The 21,111-nt window shown below is 46.8% G+C and overlaps 1 protein-coding gene across 12 annotated transcripts in view; it reads left to right on the forward strand.

Annotated features, from left to right (window-relative positions):
- GRK3 (G protein-coupled receptor kinase 3) overlaps positions 1-21,111 on the forward strand; it is a 116,719-nt gene that overhangs the window by 80,795 nt on the left and 14,813 nt on the right. For 10 of the 12 annotated variants that reach the window (XM_086346003.1, XM_086346004.1, XM_086346005.1 and 7 more), the window contains 4 exons: positions 3,899-3,977; positions 7,354-7,484; positions 9,672-9,766; positions 15,317-15,424. In XM_086346003.1, coding sequence (XP_086202129.1) covers positions 3,899-3,977; positions 7,354-7,484; positions 9,672-9,766; positions 15,317-15,424 — 413 coding nt within the window. Of the gene's footprint in view, positions 1-3,898; positions 3,978-7,353; positions 7,485-9,671; positions 9,767-10,337; positions 10,770-15,316; positions 15,425-21,111 lie in introns of those variants that run through there. The other 2 variants (XM_086346015.1, XM_086346014.1) reach the window with 2 other exon arrangements.

The following is a 21,111-nucleotide window of genomic DNA, read 5'->3' on the forward strand; positions in this document are numbered from 1 at the left end:
GAGCCATCAGCACCTTTATTAAGTCAGTCCGTTATTCATGAGGAGTGTTGCTTATTCATTTCCTGATCATCCTTGAGTCTTAGATTGTGCCAGGTACTCCGCTACCAGACAGGAGTCCCAAAACGCAAATTTGGTCTTTGCCCTTATAGGGCTGCATAAAATGAGAGACAGCAGTGTTTACTCAGAGAATCTCAGACATGTGTCGATTGTTGGAACATGTGACAAGAGCTGTGAAAGAGAGGTCTGTGGTGCTCAGAAGGCATTTAACAGGGCGGTCCTCTGGGGTCGGAGGGGACGCTAGGGTGTGTGTGAGTCCTGAGCACGGGTGCTCTGGGGACTCACAGGTCAGCACTGCTGGGCTCTGAAGTGATGTGGTGAGGACCACACGGGGAAGCTGGGGAGAGAGGGAAGCAGACGGGCCAGACCAGCAGAAAGAGCTTTCTGGACCAGGCCTGAGGACTTTTAAAAATCTTTACCCAAAAAAAAGAAAATCTTTACAGCCATTTAATAAGCCTTGCAATTCTGAAAGGGTTTCTCTGACTGCAGGGTGGAGAACTTTTCTGGAGGACTACTTTGTGGTCTGTTTTAATACAGTTTAAGTTCCTGCAAAATGTGAACTGTTTCGCTCACTAGGAAATCAAAGAAGACAGTTCCTGGGACTTCCCCGGCAGTCCAGTGGTCAAGACTCCATGCTTCCAGTGCAGGAGACACAGATTCAATCCCTGGTTGGGGAACTAAGATCCTGCATGCCCCCCGCCCCCCAAAAAAAACCTTAAAAAAAAGGAGATAATTCCTTGCTTAAGAGCTTTTATTTAAGGATCCACCTATGAGAACCTCCTAGTTCTTATTCACCTTGAATTTGTAATCAAGACAGAACATCTTACCATAATTATCTTAGAAACTGTGCTAACATCATTATTAAACTGCTGCCTGTTTGTCTCTGTGGGTCAGCATTCAGTTCTTTGTGTCTCAGACCCCGCCTGAGACTCAAGATGCCATCTGCTCAGGGCCTAAGAGATGAGGGATCCTGGTCAGTGAACTCCTTAGAGATAACCAAATCACATCCCTTTAACCGAGCTTTGATTTTACGTTGCTATGGAAACGTTACCTTTGTAGGTGGAGTGACAGGACAGGGTCTGGCGAGGGTCCAGAGTGGGAGACTTGGGGTTTGAATCTTGGCTGGCTATCAGATTTCTTTGTGGCCTCAGGCAAGTCATTTCCCTTTTAGGAGGTGGGGGGAGGGGGCAGTGTTTAGTTTCCTCGTCTTTAAAATAAAGAATTTGGACCAGGTGATTTTTTTTTTTTTAGAAGAGCACTTCCTATTGGAGTAGCCTATGACTCTAAATCTCCAATTCGTGTCCCATCTTAATAACATAGTATCTTAACTCCACTTTGACCTTTTGCTGTTTTCTCAGGGCTGTCCTTAGAAGGATTGAACACTGTCTGTTCAGAAATACCCCTTTCCAGGCTCTGCTGGTCCCCTGGGTGAAGTGAGTGGAGTTGCTGTCTCAAGCGGGAAAAGACCCAGGCTTCACTAAGTTCCTGGTCCACCCACTTGTCTGCTCTAGGGATGAATTGCTCATTAGATCAGGAACCAGAGTACGTGGGGAACCCCATTAAGGAAGGAGCATGATATTTAGAGCAGAATGAGTCGTCACCAGCAGACTATGAAAAGGTCTGGTGAAATACTGATGGGGCTCCAATTAGGATGGTGCCTCCCGGCCCCCAAGAACCGGATAGCTTTTAACAGATAAAGGACAGCAGCTTTATTTTACGACTATATAAAACAAAATAAATCTCAACTGAACTCTTAAGGAAAACAAGGTAACCACAAAATGAATTTCCTCCAGAAGACTTGTGGAAATTGAGTTCAAGTTCTTGAATCCTGAGCACACAGGCATGTGTCCACACAAATTCATCTGTATGCCCTTCATCTATAGGTGTGAGCAAAGTGAATTCTGTTCACAGAGTACTCTGTTGAGTGTGTTCTGTAGAATGTAATAATTCTCGGCTTCTGTTTGTCATTTGACTCAGTTGAGTGGCAGGTGTTCACTGAGCATGCATCTCAGTGGGACCTCGTGCTAGATCTAGGGGGTTTTCACCAGGGAGCACACGCGTGTGTCTAGAACCCAGGTCAAGAGACAGAAAGTCACCCACGTCCCGGAAGTCTCCCTTTACCCTTTTCAGCTGCTTACCCCATGCCCAGGCTAACTGCTACCCAGATGTCTGACGCTGGAATTTAGCTCCGCCCCTGTTGGAACTGTATATAAATGTATTCTTTTTGTGTCTGGCTTCTCTCAGTATTGCTTGCGAGATGCAGCTGAGTCGTTGCTCATAGCAACAGCACCTTCTGTAGCTAAATAGCAGGGGTCACCAGGCTATGTGTGTGGCCTGGGGACCAAATCTGGCTTGTGTTCACAGTCTATGAACTGAGAAATTTTTTTTTTTTTAAGCAAAAGAAGAGAAGAAATTGTCAAGAGAAAAGAAGCAGAGAAACCTATGTGACAGGGACTGGATGGGGCCTGAAAAGCTTAAACTATTTCCTGTCTAGCCCATTTGCAGAAGGAGTCTGGCAGCCCCTGCTCTGTAGTATTCCATCATGCCACAGTTCGTGTGCCCATCCTCCTGTCGGTAGACAGTGGGATTATTCCTGGTTGGGGCTGTTTTGAATAGTGCTGTGAGGACCATGCTCATGCAGGTCCCTTGGGGCACATGAGTACAGACTACTGTTAGGTAAATACCCTAGGCTGGAATTTCCAGCTCATAGGCTTTGCAGGTAGTGATCAGCGTCGGCAGATGCCGTCAAACGCCTGGTGAGAGTGGTTGTACGATTGTGCCTCCCAGCTACCACATTGGAAGTCCCGTTAACTCCGTGTCTTTGCAACACTTGGTACCATCAGTCTTTGTGAGTTTAGTCATTCTCCTTTGTTTTCGTGATGAAACGTTGTGGTTTGCAGTTTGCATTCCCTTGGCGGACAGCTGAGGTCTAGCGTCTGTTTAAAGACTTACAGACTGTTTGATACTCAGTAACATATATCCAGTATTGTTGTTGTTATTGTCATGCCATTTTCCTGTTGGGTTGTTTGCTTTTTTCTTTATTGATTGATGAAGGTTCTTTATATATTCAAGATACATGTGGATTTCAAGTACCTCCTCCCATTCTGTTATTTGCCTTTCTTACTCTCTTAATGGTGTCTTCTGAAGAACAGAAGTTTCAGCTTTAGTTTTCTTCAAGAGTTATCTGAACTTTTCTTGGTTGTTTACATTTCCATATAAATATGGGAATGAGTTTGTCAATTTCCATTTTGTTTACATGGAATGTATAGATTAATTTGGGAGAAAATTAACATCTTTACCTCATCTTTAATTGAGTTATTCTATCCTCCACCCTGGTATATTTTCTACTTTCAAAGCTGAGTAAATTCCATTTTTATTGTTAGTGTTTCAAGACAGTAATATCAGTAACATTTCTCCCCATGATAAAGGTTCTTCCCGTTCAGAATCAGACATTGAAATGGATATGTGACTATAACCAGAACCAAAGTGTAGACCAGCAGGACTAGCAAGGCACTAATATTTTTCCGTAGAATCTGAGTCTTTTGAAGATACAGATCGGGGAGTCATGACTTAATCAGAGCGACAGAGCGTCTCGGAGTTCATCTCCAATTAGCAGTGTTTGTATCTCTGTGCATTTTTTTTCCCCATGGAATCAGGCTCCCTTTCCTGGGTCTGTTTAAGTTACCACATAGGTGTCTGTGTTTCTTATACAGGGCAGTGTCATGGCTTTAAAAAGAAATGTATAGGTGGCACTTGGTAGTAGATATACTTTCCAGGACAGATTTTGCTTTTCTTATACATGTGTGTATACATATATATATATATTTTTTTTCCACTCTAGGATTGTCCTTTCATCGTCTGTATGACCTATGCCTTCCACACTCCAGATAAACTGTGCTTCATCTTGGATCTGATGAACGGTAAGCAAGACGTGGGGAGTCTGAATACACTGAGTGACTCTGCCGTGCTGCTTTTGTTTGTTTCAGGATGTTTGATCTTAGCTTGCATTGCTCCAGACAGACTGGCCATTTGGGTCTTTCAGATAATTAGATTCCCCCTCAAGTTTAAGGAAACCTTTCACTCTTTGAATTTCCAGTTCAACTTCATTTTAAAAAGTTGACTGCAGTCAACTGGCCCTCAACTTTAGGAAAGATTCATAGGCCAAAGACAGGAGTGTATTTAAAAGCCAACTGTGAAGGCAAGAATACACAGAACTGTACAAAAAAGATCTTCATGACCCAGATAATTATGATGGTATGATCACTCATCTAGAGCCAGACATCTTGGATTGTGAAGTCAAGTGGGCCTTAGAAAGCATCACTACGAACAAAGCTAGTGGAGGTGATGGAATTCCAGGTGAGCTGTTTCAAATCCTGAAAGATGATGCTGTGAAAGTGCTGCACTCAGTATGCCAGCAAATTTGGAAAACTCAGAAGTGGCCACAGAACTAGAAAAGGTCAGTTTTCATTCCAATCCCAAAGAAAGGCAATGCCAAAGAATGCTCAAGCTACCGCACAATTGCACTCATCTCACACGCTAGTAAAGTAATGCTCAAAATTCTCCAAGCCAGGCTTTAGCAAGCAATACGTGAACCGTGAACTTCCAGATGTTCAAGCTGGTTTTAGAAAAGGCAGAGGAACCAGAGATCAAATTGCCAACATCCACTGGATCATGGAAAAAGCAAGAGAGTTCCAGAAAAACATCTATTTCTGCTTTTTTGACTATGTCAAAGCCTTTGACTGTGTGGATCACAATAAACTGTGGAAAATTCTGAAAGAGATGGGAATACCAGACCACCTGATCTGCCTCTTGAGAAATCTGTATGCGGGTCAGGAAGCAACAGTTAGAACTGGACATGGAACAACAGACTGGTTCCAAATAGGAAAAGGAGTATGTCAAGGCTGTATATTGTCACCCTGTTTATTTAACTTATATGCAGAGTACATCATGAGAAACGCTGGACTGGAAGAAACACAAGCTGGAATCAAGATTGCCGGGAGAAATATCAATAACCTCAGATATGCAGATGACACCACCCTTATGGCAGAAAGTGAAGAGGAACTAAAAAGCCTCTTGATGAAAGTGAAAGTGGAGAGTGAAAAAGTTGGCTTAAAGCTCAACATTCAGAAAACAAAGATCATGGCATCTGGTCCCATCACTTCATGGGAAATAGATGGGGAAACAGTGTCAGACTTTATTTTTTGGGGCTCCAAAATCACTGCAGATGTTGACTGCAGCCATGAAATTAAAAGACGCTTACTCCTTGGAAGGAAAGTTATGACCAACCTAGATTGGTCATAACTTTGCCAACAAAGGTTCGTCTAGTCAAGGCTATGGTTTTTCCAGTGGTCATGTATGGATGTGAGAGTTGGACTGTGAAGAAGGCTGAGTGCCAAAGAATTGATGCTTTTGAACTGTGGTGTTGGAGAAGACTCTTGAGAGTCCCTTGGACTGCAAGGAGATCCAACCAGTCCATTCTGAAGGAGATCAGCCCTGGGATTTCTTTGGAAGGAATGATGCTAAAGCTGAAACTCCAGTACTTTGGCCACCTCATGCGAAGAGTTGACTCATTGGAAAAGACTCTGATTCTGGGAGGGATTGGGGGCAAGAGGAGAAGGGGACGACAGAGGATGAGATGGCTGGATGGCATCACTGACTTGATGGACTGAGTCTGAGTGAACTCCGGGAGTTGGTGATGGACAGGGAGGCCTGGCGTGCTGCGATTCATGGGGTCACAAAGAGTTGGACACGACTGAGCGACTGAACTGAACTGAACTGAACTGAAGGACTGACTCTGGGCCAGCTCAGATTTTAGACCAGTAGTCTGTACCTTTAGTCCAGAGCCACCATATATCAGTCTTTAAACTGTCAGTGATGAACTGGAGAATACAGGAAGAGCTTTGGCCAGAAAGTACTTTTCTAACCGTCTTCCCTGGTTCAGATGGTAAAGCATTCACCTGCAGTGCGGGAGACCTGGGTTCAATCCCTGGGTCAGGAAGATCCCCTGGAGGAAGGCATGGCAACCCACTCCAGTATTTTGCCTGGAGAATCCCCATGGACATAGGAGGTTGGCAGGCTGCAGTCCATGGGTTCGCAAAGAGTCAGACACAGCTGAGCAGCTTTGACTCACTTACTCACTCAGTTTTCTAATACTAGAAAGTGACATGATGTAATTAATTCAAAGCATTTTTAGTAACAGGGGCTGAAATGGAAAAGCATATATTTCCATAAATGAATACCTGTTTTGAAGTTCAGTTGAAGTTTTAGTTATGTTTTGAGTTTTTGATTTAGAACCAGACCCATCCAACAGCATGAAGGAATTTCACAGATGTAATAATGAGCAAACCAGCCAGACACAGCAGCGTATTTCCTGCGTGACTCGATTTGTGTCACTGTCAGAACTGGCAAAGCTAATTGATGTGAGGGGAGAGGTCAGAGTAGAGTCCAGTTGGCTGCAATGAGGGGCTGTGAGCTGATCATGCTGCCTGGGGTGGGCACAGGGAGCCTTCAGCGATGCTGGAAATCTTTTACATGCTGATCGAAAATAGTTACACAAGAATATGCGTGTGTGAACAGGAAGATACTTCGGGAAGCAAAGGTAATGGAAGTGGACACTCGTGAACCTGTGTGAATCGGCTGCGGCCCCGCCTTTATCGTTTATGAGAACGTTCCCTTACCCTGTTGGTGGCATTCTCTGTCTCTCTAACTGGAGGCCATATGGTCATTGACCTTTTTTAACCCTTTATTGTGAAAAATTCTAACATACCACAACATTGAAAGGATTTTACTGGGGACACCCAAACACCCAACCACCTGGGTTTTTTACCAGTTAAAATTTTACTGTATTTGCTTTCTCAAATATCTATCAATATGAGCAGTGTATTTATTTTGTCTCCATATTTACTATCCACAGAGCCAGTTGCCAAGCCACCTACTGCCTCACTACATGGGTTGAGTCAGTTAGGAGACAGGACTGTAGTAATCAGAGGATCAGCTCGCCGCCCCGTCCCACCTCCCCCACAGTGGTACACATGGGAGCTGTGATGTCCATCCGAGAGCGGAGGCTTGGGTTCATATTGTCCCGGCCACTGTCGCATCTAGGTCTTCTCAATGGTTTAGTTTTCTCTGGGATTTTTTAAAGTGTTTCATCAGATTACAGAAGTCATGATACATCTATATCATACATGTAGACAAAGCATAAAGTGAGCTAACCGCGCCATGACTCTGCACAATGGCTGTGACTCTTGTCTCCCTGGAATTCACGCGCCGAGTTACACTCTGCGTCTCTGATTCCAGGGGGTGACCTGCACTATCACCTTTCGCAGCACGGGGTGTTTTCTGAGAAGGAGATGCGGTTTTATGCCACAGAAATCATCCTGGGGCTGGAACACATGCACAATCGGTTTGTCGTTTACAGAGACTTGAAGGTAAGGAGGTCTGCCGGATTCCCCGCCATCTGTCCGACGTGCAGTCGTGTGGTAGTCGTGGTCCCCCACGCATCTCCCCCTCTTTCATGGCATCCCATCATTTTCCTCCTCTCAGCCCTGAGCAGAATATCACCTTCATGATTTCGGTCTCCTCCAGACACTGAACTCTTTTCTGGGGACTCCAGTCTTTCCCGGTTGTCCCTGTCTCCTCCCTACCTGGTGCAGCACATACGCCAGCTCAGATATTTTAATTAGTTAATTATGAAAAGCAGGGTGTGTTTTTTTGTTGTTGTCACCCATTTTACAATTGATCATAGTTCTGTTAATGTTCACCAAGCAACTGGTTTGGCCCTGGCTTGGTGTGAGGGCAGAAGGTGTACAGAGATAAAGAAGCAGAGAACCACTGTCGTACGGGACATATCTACTGGTGAACTCGCACATGGAAAGACCGAGGCAGGGCTGATCAGGTGGGGATGGGGTGCCTGAAAGCCGGCGGAATTTCCCCCACCCTCTGAACCTCAGGCGATTTCAAGATTGCCTTAAAAAAGTCACTAGCACATTTCCAGGTTCCAGAACTCCATAGCCCCAGTCTGCCACACTGAGGCTTCTTTACCGTGCTTCCCTTTAAAAAGTCTTACTGGACTTGAACAGAATGAAGCAGGTGCTTTCTCAGTTTTTCCATTCCAGAGCACGATGCTTGCTTGATCGAGGATCCTTCATGAGAGAGGGAGTTGGTGGTTTGCTTGGTACTTCCGAGGTGATATTCATGTAGCCAGCAGAATGAAGGTGGGGGAGCAGATGAAAGGGACCGTGACAAATTATAGAGATGATCATGCAGGCACATAAAGGTATAAATAATGGTGAGAAGAAATGTGATAGGCGTGGCAGCTTCCGGAGGATGTGAAACCTGCGGAGAAGCCTGTTTGCCTCTCTCCAATTCCTTGTTAAACTGAAAGCAAGTTAACCAGATCAAGTATACCGATAATGCCCCCTTCTCTAAGGAGCTCATGTGTTTTGATTGGCTTCTAAAACAGGTTACCTCCTAAGAATCCGAAATGGTATATTTCACAGTTGAGCATATTATTTTTTTTCCACGAAGTACTTTGTAACTTTCAAAGCCTCTTGCAAAGCTAAAGAATTACTCCCATAGCCTTCATAGGAGCATAAAGAAGACAAAAAAAAATGTATTTTCATCAAATTAGAAATAATTAGACCCTGGTTGGCACATGACATTTTATTTCCTCATGGTGAGTTTTGCAGAAGAATAAAATGCATGCCGAAAGCCCATGAAGCGCCATTGTAATACATTTTAATTTAAATCTGTAACCGGTCTCGAATCATCTTGATGTGGTATTTCTGTTTTCTAAACTATTTAGTAGGCAGTGGTATTATCTAATTTCTATTCAAACTTAATTCTAGTCACTCATGATTATTCATGCTTCAGTTTTATAATGGCATGCCATTGTTTTTATTTCGAGCAAAACAATAGTTGATCTCCAGCAGAAAAATACCAAGATGACTGTAATTCAGTGTATATTAGGGAGGGGAGTTTCATTTTCCATGATCACGCAGACTAAATCTAATCTTAATGGATACATTTCAGCAGAGTTGTAGTCAAAATCATATCTGGTCATTTGGTAAGGCCCTCCATAGATTCTCTCCTAATAAAGTGAAATGACGTTTATCAGGATTGGTGTGGCACCGTGGAATGTTTTGATTTCCTAGGTCATCACTTTGTACATTGTTACAAGATTGCTTTCTGTGCTGTGTTCCACGGTTCAAAGCCTAGTGGTTCACAGAGGCTGAGGAGCCAGTGGACTCACTCCCTTTGTGGGGAGACACCCCATTCCGGCTGGACTGCGGTTCTTGCATGGAAGGGAAATACTGTAACAGCGATGAACTGTGGTAGTGACCCTCCTGTGTTACCTGCCCTGTGTTCCGTTGCCAAATGAGTAGACTCTTCTCCATCCCTCCTTGCCACTCTCCTGCTGAAGTTATCGATAACATGAAAGGTGTCGTTGTCGGTCTCAGGCCGCACTTGCAGGTGATGATGTAATTAGTACTAGAATTCATGTGTAGGAAAGAACTGTGATGAAATAATGATAGCAAGCGCCTGTGACTGTGGGAGTTCTCCAAGCCTCGGGACGCCTTGGGGACTCACAGAAATCACCTTCTCTTTCATTTTAGCCCGCCAATATCCTCCTGGATGAGCATGGACACGTGAGGATATCAGACCTTGGTCTTGCCTGCGATTTTTCCAAAAAGAAGCCGCACGCGAGCGTGTGAGTAGTCACATTGACTGTTCACTGTCGTTTCCTAGTTCGACTCACTTTCTCACTCAGACCCCAACATGGTCGTTTGTTCTCCCAGTTTTCTCTTGTCTGCAGTAGTTTCCAACATGTGATGATGCTGGGTCAGAGGGAGAGGAGAGCAGTGGGGTGGGGTGTTTGCTTTCACCATTCTGGGGGCTCGCAGGGGATCACAGTGTTAGCTGCCTGGGACAGGGAGGCTGAGGGCGGGATGGGGGCCTTCACAACAGAGCCGAGTCCGTGCTGGCTCTGTGACCCTCACGCTCTTCATCTTCCGGGCAGCGGTCGTAGTAGACCGTGACAGCTTATGTGCCAAAGAAGGGGCACAGGCAACTGCATAGAACTTTCCAGGGAAGGCCCAGAAGTCACGCTTCTCTCTCCATCCTCTCTCTCCTTCTTTTTCAAAACATTTCCTTTTTTTTTTTTTCCTAAAAAAAAAAAATTAGGATTCTTTTTTTAATTAAAAGAATCCTCTACTTGCAGTTCTAACTTTTCACGCAGATTCTGTTGTTAGATTTCAATATTACATCCGTCCTCCATGCAGAGGACGCTGCCGGAAGCCCCTGCCCTTGGCCATCCCCGCCCCCGCCTCGGTGGACCCTGAACGGCTTCTAGCGGCAGCTGCGCTTTCTCCACACGTGCTGACGGCGTCCTGAGCACTTGCCTGAACCTGAGGCCGTTGCAGTGTCAGCAGGCGTGTAGTGGCTGCCCGGGGCTCAACAGGGGCAGAACAGAATATGTACTGGTTTTCATTTCTGTTTATTTGCTGTCAGTTTATCTGTGTAGAAGGTATGGACAGGTGTGCAGTTTGTGGAAAAAATTCCCTCAATTATTTTCTTCTTCAGTATGTCAGTCTCAGCAGTGAGTCTCTTAACATTCTATCTTATTGTGCATCATCGCTGTGTTGAATGGTCTTGAAGTAATTCCCAGGGGTCTTGTTTCATGCATCCATGCAGAAAATAAACTATAAATCCTTTGTTGTGTGTGTGAGACTAGAAGTAAAATGGTTCTAAAACTGCACTACTTTACGAGGGGCTGCATTAAATCAGAATTGCCATTTAAAGCTCTGATCAGATATTAATGGCAATTAGTGCCGTTTCTGTAAAGATGTCTCTCCCTTCCTGCAGAATGTGGGACAGGGTGATAAAAGCCTTAGCATTTTGCCAGCACTTGACAATTATGAGGCCAGAACCTGGGGTTGGATATATCAGCCTCTCCCAGGGAGTTCATCACGCATTTTTAAGAGAGTCATTTGAATTTTTAATGCCACAGCTATTTGATATGCTAATTTCTTCAATTTAGGGTAGTCACAACTGAATATGAACCCAAGAGCTCGTAAGAGTTAATCTCCCAAAGGAATTAACTTTCAGAAGCAGGGTTACTCATTCCCTTATAGGGCCTCTCTCACGTCTTACTGTAATTCACATGCCAGGCCTGAAAGGTGGTCTGTTGTGTTATCTGAACCGCATCCATTAAGGGTTCAACCTACCGACTCTGTCGGGAAGCTTGGCTTCCATGTTTAAATGATGATACTGAGGTCGCTACTTAAAAAAGAGAAACGCTCAATGAAGAAGTATGTTTTTAGGTGGAGGAGGCGGAGAACCGAGGCTTTGGAGACAGGTGTGGGTTTGAATCCTTCCACGTGGCACCAGCCTCGTTTTTCTCCTCTGCAAAGAGCCTGTCACAGTGCTGCTCACTGCATGTGACGGTTGTAAGCATGCGGTCACCTCCTGCACATAGTAAGGGTCTAGTTGACGCTGGCTGTGTGCCCAGTGCTGGCGGTGCTGCGGGGCTGAGGCAGACGGGCTCCCTGACCTCCCAGAACAGCCGCCCAGGGGACTGTCCAGGAAGTGACTGGTGTGGGGACAGCATTCATGCTGTGAGTGGAGCATTGGCTGTCCCAGGAACACGTGGCTGGCGGCCTGAATATGTTGTTATTAGTGTCTTCATTCGGTTCTGTTCAGTTCAGTTGCTCAGTCGTGTCCAACTCTTTGCAACCCCATGGACTGTAGCACACCAGGCTTCCCTGTCGATCGCCAACTTCCAGAGCTTGCTCAAACTCATGTCAGTCAAGTCAGTGATGTCATCCAACCATCTCATCCTCTGCCACCCTCTTCTCCTCCTGCCTTCAATCTTTCCCAGCATCATGGTCTTTTCCAATGAGTAAGTTCTTCACATCAGGTGGCCAAAGTATTGGAGCCTCAGCTTCAGCATCAGTCCTTCCAATGAATATTCAGGATTTCCTTTAGGATGAACTGGTTGGATCTCCTTGCAGTCCAAGAGACTCTCAAGAGTCTTTTCCAACACCACAGTTCAAAAGCATCAATTCTTTGGTGCTCAGCTTTCTTTGTGGTCCGGCTCTCACATACATACATGACTATTGAAAAAAACCATAGCTTTAACTATACAGATCTTTGTCGGCAAAGTCATGTCTCTGCTTTTTATATGCTGTCTAGGTTTGTCATAGCTTTTCTTCCAAGGAGCAAGCGTCTTTTAATTTTGTGGCTGCAGTCACCATCTGCAGTGATTTTGGAGCCCAAGAAAATAAAGTCTGTCACTGTTTCCATTGTTTCCCTATCTATTTGCCATAAAGTGATGGGACCGGATGCCATGATCTTTGTTTTTGGAGTGTTGAGTTTTAAGCCAACTTTTTCACTCTCCTCTTTCAAGACTTCCATCAAGAGGCTCTTTAGAAGCCCACATAGGGCATGGATGTAATCATCGACTTTTTATGGGGTGGAATCTGAGGTTCCAAGAAACTAAGGAACTTGAGCAAAGTCACAGGCCTGGCAGATCGTGGGGCTTGAATTAAAATCCAGTTCTGTCCGGCTCTAAGGCTCGAGCTCCCTACACTCGTTTGAACTCCCCGAGGCTTTGAGAGGATGGACCTGGTACTAGATTAAAGGGTTGTGGCCAGACTCTCACCCTCAACTGGGCTTCTCGGGTCTTTTCAAAGCGGTAGGTGTGATCCCAGGACTCCATCTGATGCTGGCAGAGCAGCATTGTGGTTGGTTCCCCATCTTGACCCCGACTCCATCCTTTTAATGATGGAATTGGATTCTCAGAAACTAAAAGTGAACCATGGAGCAGCCACCAGACGACACAGGAAAACTCTGATTGTGGAATCAAGCAGATCGTCAGCGACTCACTGAGTCCCAGCTGATTTTCTTCAAGAATGCAACTCTCGCTCAGGTGTTCTTTCAGCGCGGACAGCACAGACCGGCAGTGGGAAGCGCAGGCGGCCTCGGGCGCTGCCGAGTGGCAGGGAGCTGGAAACCACATGGCAGGCGGCCCAGTGCTTTGCTTTGTGTGCAGTGTCCACCCGGAGGCGTGATGTGCACTAACCCCATGTAGGTCTCCTTGTCGAGGTCTTCCCATCCCAGGACTGGGTTTTGATCCCGAGAACTACAGGTTATAAAGCCACCAAGGTTTTCCTGGCCACACTGAAATTAAGCCTTCCCAGAAAATGGCTTGGATGCCCCTTACGGAAATCTCTGATGTCCTCATAGCGTGGCTTGCTGACCTCCCGCCGGCAGACTTTGGATTGCAGGGGGCGGAGCTTTTCCGGTGGATGGACCGGTGCCCATTTCCACTGTTCGGAAAAGTCTTTCAAGGTGGAACTATGAGGCTGAGAAGACACCAGTCCTAGTGTTGAGCCAGAGTCATCAACAATCCAGGGTCACTTGTCTGAGCAGATTCTCAAGGAAACTGAGCATAAGCAAGTTAGAAATGCTTATAAGAACGCAAGGGGTTCTTTTCAAGTGCCTGCGCTGCCCTGAGCCCATCCCACGCGTGTTCTGCGGCGTGAAGGTGTCACGTCATCACCCATTCTATCAGTGAAGGAAATTGATGACGGATGGGAATGCAGCTGCAGATAATAGCTTTTGGGGAGCCCTTTGGAGCCCACACCTCTGAGAGTCTCCCACGTGCCCCACCTCTCGCTCTGGGAGTGGGGTGTGCTCACACTTTGGGGCAGCAGAGGACTTTGAGTTGCAGACGGAACGTGTTATGTGAAAGCGGCTGTGCTCCCAGGTGGCTTTCCTCAGCTTCCCGAAACCATCTGCACGTTTGCTGAGCTGGGTCCTTTGACCCGTCGGCAGCTCTTCAGACCTGGGATTTCTCTGTCTCCATACCTGTCAGCTTCCCTGCCACCACTTGGGGAGCACTGTGACTGTGGAGGGGTGGGGGCCGCCATGGACGCCTGTGCAAACCCCAGTCCTCAGCACAGGGGGTGGCGCCTCACAAGAGTGCCCAATCCCATCACTTCCAGGTCCAGAGTGCTGCGGTGCAGTCACCTGTCCTCACAGATGGGGACAGGCTAACCTGTCCTCATTGCTTCCAGATGCAGAGTGCTGCGGTGCGGTCACCTGTCCTCACAGGAGTGCCCGATCCCATCACTTCAGGTCCAGAGTGTTGCGGTGCGGTCACCTGTCCTCACAGATGGGGACAGGCTAACCTGTCCTCATTGCTTCCAGATGCAGAGTGCTGCGGTGCAGTCACCTGTCCTCACAGATGGGGATGGGCTAACCTGTCCTCATTGCTTCCAGATCCAGAGTGCTGCGGTGCGGTCACCTGTCCTCACAGATGGGGACAGGCTAACCTGTCCTCATTGCTTCCAGATCCAGAGTGCTGCGGTGCGGTCACCTGTCCTCACAGATGGGGACAGGCTAACCTGTCCTCATTGCTTCCAGATGCAGAGTGCTGCAGTGTGGTCACCTGTCCTCACAGGAGTGCCCGATCCCATCACTTCAGGTCCAGGGTGTTGCAGTTTGGTCACCTGTCCTCACAGATGGGGATGGGCTAACCTGTCCTCATTGCTTCCAGATCCAGAGTGCTGCGGTGCGGTCACCTGTCCTCACAGATGGGGACAGGCTAACCTGTCCTCATTGCTTCCAGATCCAGAGTGCTGCGGTGCGGTCACCTGTCCTCACAGATGGGGACAGGCTAACCTGTCCTCATTGCTTCCAGATGCAGAGTGCTGCAGTGCGGTCACCTGTCCTCACAGGAGTGCCCGATCCCATCACTTCAGGTCCAGGGTGTTGCAGTTTGGTCACCTGTCCTCACAGATGGGGATGGGCACTAACCTGTCCCCATCGCTTCCGGGTCCGGAACGCTGCGGTGTGGTCACCCGTTCATCACCACCTCCCCAGCCACACATGTCTCTACACAAAAGCTCTCCAGTGGGCAGGAGACCCTTGGCTCCCCCTTGCTGTAGTGGGGAAGGCTCACAAGATTCAGATCTCACCTCCCAGACCATGGAGCATGCCCAGAGCATGCACATGGCTCACGTTTATCTCATATGGTAATTTATTAATATTCATTCCTATTTTAATGAAGGAAAGATCGTTTTCCTATTGGGTGTTCGCCAAGCACCCGATGGAAGCGTGATGGAAGCGCGGGTGTCCCCTCCCCCTTGTTTGGCCTCGCTGCTGTTTGATGAATGGCGCCCTGGCCTCTGGGCGAGCTGGAATAGTCTGTGAGCGGGAACACGCTGCTGACTGCATGCGCCCTTCTTCTCCCCAGGGGCACCCACGGGTACATGGCGCCCGAAGTTCTGCAGAAGGGGACCGCCTACGACAGCAGTGCCGACTGGTTCTCCCTGGGCTGTATGCTTTTCAAACTTCTGAGAGGGTGAGTGGCATGTGTCCCTTCAGTCCATCACCACGGCGTGCCCTTGGATCAGGATAAGAAATGTTTATGTGTTATTAGGTGCTAGTATCTGTATAGATCACATAGCGATCTTCAAGCCACACAGTGATCCAGGCAATGCTCACAGCTCTTTCTGCCCGTAAAAATGAGTTTCCTTCCCGTAAGCTTTGGGTATTTTTGTCCCACTCCAGGAAGAAATTCCAGCACGTTTAGATGTAAAATAAGACTGTGTTGGACTATTTCCATTGTTACGCCTTATTTGGGGAATGAATGCTATTTTTAAATATAGATAATTGAAGAGGGTAGGAGAATTTCTTTTCCCTAGAAATGAATTACTCATGATTGTCTTGTGAGCTTAAAGCATTTCTTACACAAGAGGGTGAAGACCCAAAGTGAACCTGTGTTAAAAGTGCGCATTTGTTTGTGAACATGCTGAAATTTGCAGTTTTTAAAAACATAAAGATAAAATTGTGCAATTCTGTGCTCTTCACTTGTGCTATACTTGTCCCTTCGGTGTAAACTGCCAGAGATGATGAAATACAGTGGAAAGAGGATGGAGTGAAAGTGCTCTCGAGATATGTTCTCACATTGAACATTTACAAATTATGTTAACATTCCATTAGTTTTAAGAGTCTTGAGTCAATTTTAATAGAGTGTAAGTGTTTACGATGTGTTTTTGATTATTCTCCATTCATAGAGGTACCACAAAAAAGCAGTTTATATTAAAATTTCCTGGTCAGGATTCTCCCTGTTACATTTCCCCTGTGAATACACACGCCTGGTAGTTTACTCAACTGGCCACATTTTTCCCGGAAAGCCTTACTGAGCATCACAGCATGTTCTTCTTATATTGGGTTGGCCAAAAAGTTTGTTCATGTTTTTCCATAAGATGTTATTTAACACAATCTGGAAAGAGGCTGGATTCCCTGTCTTCCCCCCAGACCAGGTTCCAGGCACCGTGGCTGCTTCCCCAGGACTCGGGTAATCTAGTTGTTCTCTGCTCACTGCCTCACTTGGGAACTGAAATTATATTACTGCTCAGAGACTCAGGTCCTGTTGGTTCTTAATTGAATTATTGTGTTTGTGGAGCCTGGAGGGCCTTAATTCATGTAATCAGACTAGCTGACCTAATTAGAGAGTTTCTGCAAAGCAGACCAGAGAAAACCGCTTTCCACCCGAGAAGTTTCCCTGGCCGGCAGGGTCCCTGCGTGCGCGGTGAGCGCATCCAAACACACTGTCTTCACTCAGGTCTCCTCTGGTTGTGGGGGGAGCAGTCAGAGGTCAGAAGCCACAGTTACAGAATCATGAGACAATTAAAAAAAATTGCACAACAGCAAAACTGTTGTGCATGAACTCAAGATGTGAAAGTCGGTTGTGAAATATGGCAGAGCCTTGGTTTAGGGCTTTCTTTGTTTATTGATTTCTGTCTAATGTTGTTGTTTTGTCTATGATAATGTCCACACGTATAGACTAGGGACAGTCTGGCATATATTCCTGTTTTTATAAGGTTCAAGGATAGATCTAGTCGTTAATTCTATGCCAACAATGTATTTGTGGCTGAAAAAGTGAATTCCATCTTCCTTGGTCACGGTTCAGGTCTGCGGGACTGAGTTGGAAGGTGCTACTTCCTCTGTGACGTCCTTGATCAGGTTTGGTTAAAGCATCGCAGTTGATGTGACCCCTGTGGAGGGGAGTCTAGGCCGACAGGAAGACATCCAGAGGATGGTAGTGGGGATGGGATGGATGGATGACAAGAGATGAGAATGGTGGCAGCTAGAAATGGCATCTCTCGTGGACAGCTTCAGAGAGCTGGGCGCAGTGCTTCTGGTAGTCACACTTAAGCTGCAGCAGGGGCAGTCCTCACGGAGCAAACCAGACGCCGTGCCGGGCCCTCCCCAGCTCTCGTCCTCAACCCCAGGAGCTCCTGGCAACGCTTGGGGACATTTTTGGTGGTGCCAACTAGGGGAGGGGCTCCTTCTGGTATCTGGCAGGTCGAGGCCAGGGGTGCTGCAGAGGACACCCCCACTGCCCCCACAAAGGGTCACCCAGCCGAGGAGGAGGAACTCCACAGCAGACCAGTCTCTTCCCATCCTTCCCGTGTCTGTGCAGTGATGGTGATCAGGGGTCACCAAGGGTCGTTTTGCTTCTGTTTTCTGTGATCAGATACTTCCCGCACTGACCAGTGTGCCCCATCACCTTGGCTGAAACATTTCTCTGTACCTCTCATTCTGTCGTGACGCCCTCGAAGGATTCCACAGGGTGCAAGTAGGAACCTGGATGTGAGGATGCTGTTGAAGCTGGAGAATGTGTTTGCGTCCCTGGACCATGTGTTGGGTGGGGTCACTGTTTCCACTTCAGCTGACTGTCAGATATGGGAGAGCATCTGTGTACAAAGATGTTGCAAATGTATAGAATTGTGGTCACGATCCTCAAGCTAGAGTTTAGTTTAGATATCTGTTAAGAGAAAGAATTGGTGTGACCACAGCCTTGATCTTAAACTTGTCCCCACTGATTGTCAGACACGAGGAGAGAGCCCCGGGGGTGGTCTGGGGAGAGCAGAGCTCTGTGTGAGGTTACTGAGTTTGTTCCTCTCGGGAAAAAAGGAATGTTTATAAATATTTTGGCAGCTGTTGGCTTAGGTTCAAAACTCACATTTGATGTTGCATGCCGTCTTTTCGGTATTCTAAAATTAATTTTTGATGTAAGACTTTTTAATCACTTGTGTTTATAAATGGATTGTTTCTGAGCTCCGGTTTCACTGTGAATATGATGTGTCGTGTGTGTGTCTCTGTATGTTTCCCCATCGTTTGTCATGTCTTGAACGATTTCCCAACTCATCTGGGGGAAATTCGTAGCTCTCACACTCTCTCTTGTAATTCCAAAGCCACATCTGACCACTGCACATGCGAATCCTGTTTCCACAACGTCCTTCGATGCAGCCCGAATGTTGCATGAGGGCTTGGCTGGTGTCACAAGCTGTTGACAGACCCGTTACCGTCTCCTATTTAAAGCGGCTGCGTCCGGGAGCAGCTGTGATCACACAGGATCTGTGGGCCCCACGTGCCTCCCTCAGAATGGAGATCATTACTATCGGAGGTTTTCTTTAACATTTTCCAAAACAGAAATGGAATCTTGGGTTTTGTTCACAAAGAATAATCAAGAAGCCATTGGAAACAGATGCGCATCAGGCCTTGAAAGACCAAACCCTCTCCACACGACACCCCAGAGCCTGAGAGCCGACAAGCATTTCCGATCGTCTCTTATTGAGTCAGACACAGAGAGCTATATTTATCAAACAGGGTTTGTAGCTACCGTGCGCATGTGCTGGGAATGTTTTTGGCACCACTAACTTTAACTCCAGTCCCCTCGCAAAGCCCTCCCTTGGGTCTCATGAAAGAGTTTTTAAATTTAGCACAGAGCATCCCTGTCAGAACATAACCGTCCTTCTCTGCAAGTGTGGGGCACAGCCCTCTGCTTCCGGCATCACACAAGGGTCAAGAGCAGCTTTTCACGCAGGAGCCAGAGCAGGAGGATTTGCCAAACAGGGGAGACCTTCCCACATCCTCTTTTACATGTGAAGGCACTCCCCTGGGGAGTGGCAACGGTCGTGTCATGCAGACGGACTGAGGGCTTAGTAAGCACTGCTGTCTGTATTCCTTTTCTCTTGAACCATGAACATGTTCACATCTCTGTGTGTTTTGCATACAAGAGTGATACAAGCCAGAGCTTACCTGATGGTCCAGGGGTTAAGAATTTGGCTGCAGGGGACACACGTTCAATCCCTGGTCAAGGAACTAAGATCCCACATGCACCGCGGCAACTAAGCCCACGCACTTAGAGCCCGTGCTCCACAACAAGAGAAGCCGCTGCGGAGAGAAGCCCGCGCACCGCGATGAAGACAGCGGCCCCGCCCGTCACAAGTGGAGAGCGGGCCCCCGCTCACCGCAACTGGAGAAAGCCGCTCAGTGAGAAGCCCGCGCACCGCGATGAAGACAGCGGCCCCGCCCGTCACAAGTGGAGAGCGGGCCACCGCTCACCGCAACTGGAGAAAGCCGCTCAGTGAGAAGCCCGCACACCGCGATGAAGACAGTGGCCCCGCCTGTCACAAGTGGAGAGTGGCCCCGCCCATCACAAGTGGAGAGTGGCCACTGCTCACCGCAACTGGAGAAAGCCGCTGCAGTGAGAAGCCCACGCACTGCAATGAAGAGAGTGGCCCGGCTCATCACAAGTGGAGAGTGGCCCCCGCTCGTCGAGACTAGAGTGGCCCCGGCTCACCGCAACTGGAGAAAGTCCACCCAGCAGCAAAAGCCCAGCACTGCCAAAAATAAACCTGAAAAAGAAAGTGATACAAGTCAAGTTTTCAGAAATTATAATGTCTCATAAATAACATATTATTTGTTATTCTATCCCGTTTGCTTTTTAATTGCAGTAATTTTACATTTTTTTTCTCCTTGGAAACATTTAGGGTGCAAAGAATATTTCCAACCAAAATCTGTTTGAAAAATTAACGCATGTTTACTGATTCACCTTATTTAGATTCCCCCCCCCCAAATGAAAGCTTTCAAGAGATGGAAATTAATGTGTTTTTCATCGCATAAGAAAGAAAATAAGTGTTACAGTGCCCCCTCTCGTGCAAAATGAAAACTGAAATATTTAAATAATAAATACTCTAAAGTGGAATCATCTCTTCAAGAGATGGTGCGGTGCGTAGTTCACCTAATTCAGAGCAGTAAGTGGATTGCAAGGGTGGGCGCAGTTTTAGTTTTTTTTTTCTAAATCACACTGAGTTATGCATTCAACATCCTATTCTGTTTTATAGAACTCTTTTGTAATATCTTGCCTCAGCTTATGGTTTATATGCCTTATAAATAAACCTATGAAAGTGAAAAGTCAAAGTGTTAGTTGCCCAGGCGTATCTGATTCTTCACAACCCTGTGGACTGTAGCCCAGCAGACTCCTCTGTCCATGGAATTCTCCAGGCAAGAATGCTGCCATTCTCTTCCTCAGGAGATCTTCCCAACCCAGGGTTAGAACCAGGGTCTCCTGCACTGCAGGCAGATTCTTTACTGTCTGAGCCTCCAGGGAAGGCCCAAATAAATCCGTAGGACTGGTCGTTTAACAGGCATGTCTTTACCACCAGGAAACCCTATCGCGTATGTCCCTTCTTTAATTTTCAAGTAAGTGAATAAGGCCCCGGTTTCCTAGTTTGTACGTTTACTGGTCTCTTTTAATGCTCGGAGCATCTTTATTTTAAAAAATATTTTATTGAAGCATCGTTGATTTATAGTGTTGTGCTAATTTCTACTGTACAGCAAAGTGATTCAGTTTTACGTGTGTTTTTCCTGCTCTTTTCCATTATGGTTTGTCGTGGGATATTGGTTGTTCCTGTGCTGTGCAGCGGGACCTTGTTCACCCATTCTGTACGCAGGAGTTTGCAGCTGTTAATGCCAGGCTCCCAGTCCTCCCCTCTCCCCAGCCCCTCCGCCTTGGCAACGGCCGGTCTGTTCTCTAGGTCTGTGAGCTCGTGTCTGTGTCGTAGATAAGTTCATTTGTGCGTATTTCAGAGTCCGTGTATAAGTGATATCTAAGATTAACTTTAGCTTCAGCACTTTAAAAACACAATCAAGAGTGAGAATAGTATCTTTACAAGGAGACGTTTATTTTGTAAA

This window comes from Bos grunniens, chromosome 17 (assembly GCF_055505025.1).
Source record: "Bos grunniens cultivar Pamir isolate PY7600 chromosome 17, Bosgru_T2T1.0, whole genome shotgun sequence".
NCBI lineage: Eukaryota > Metazoa > Chordata > Mammalia > Artiodactyla > Bovidae > Bos > Bos grunniens.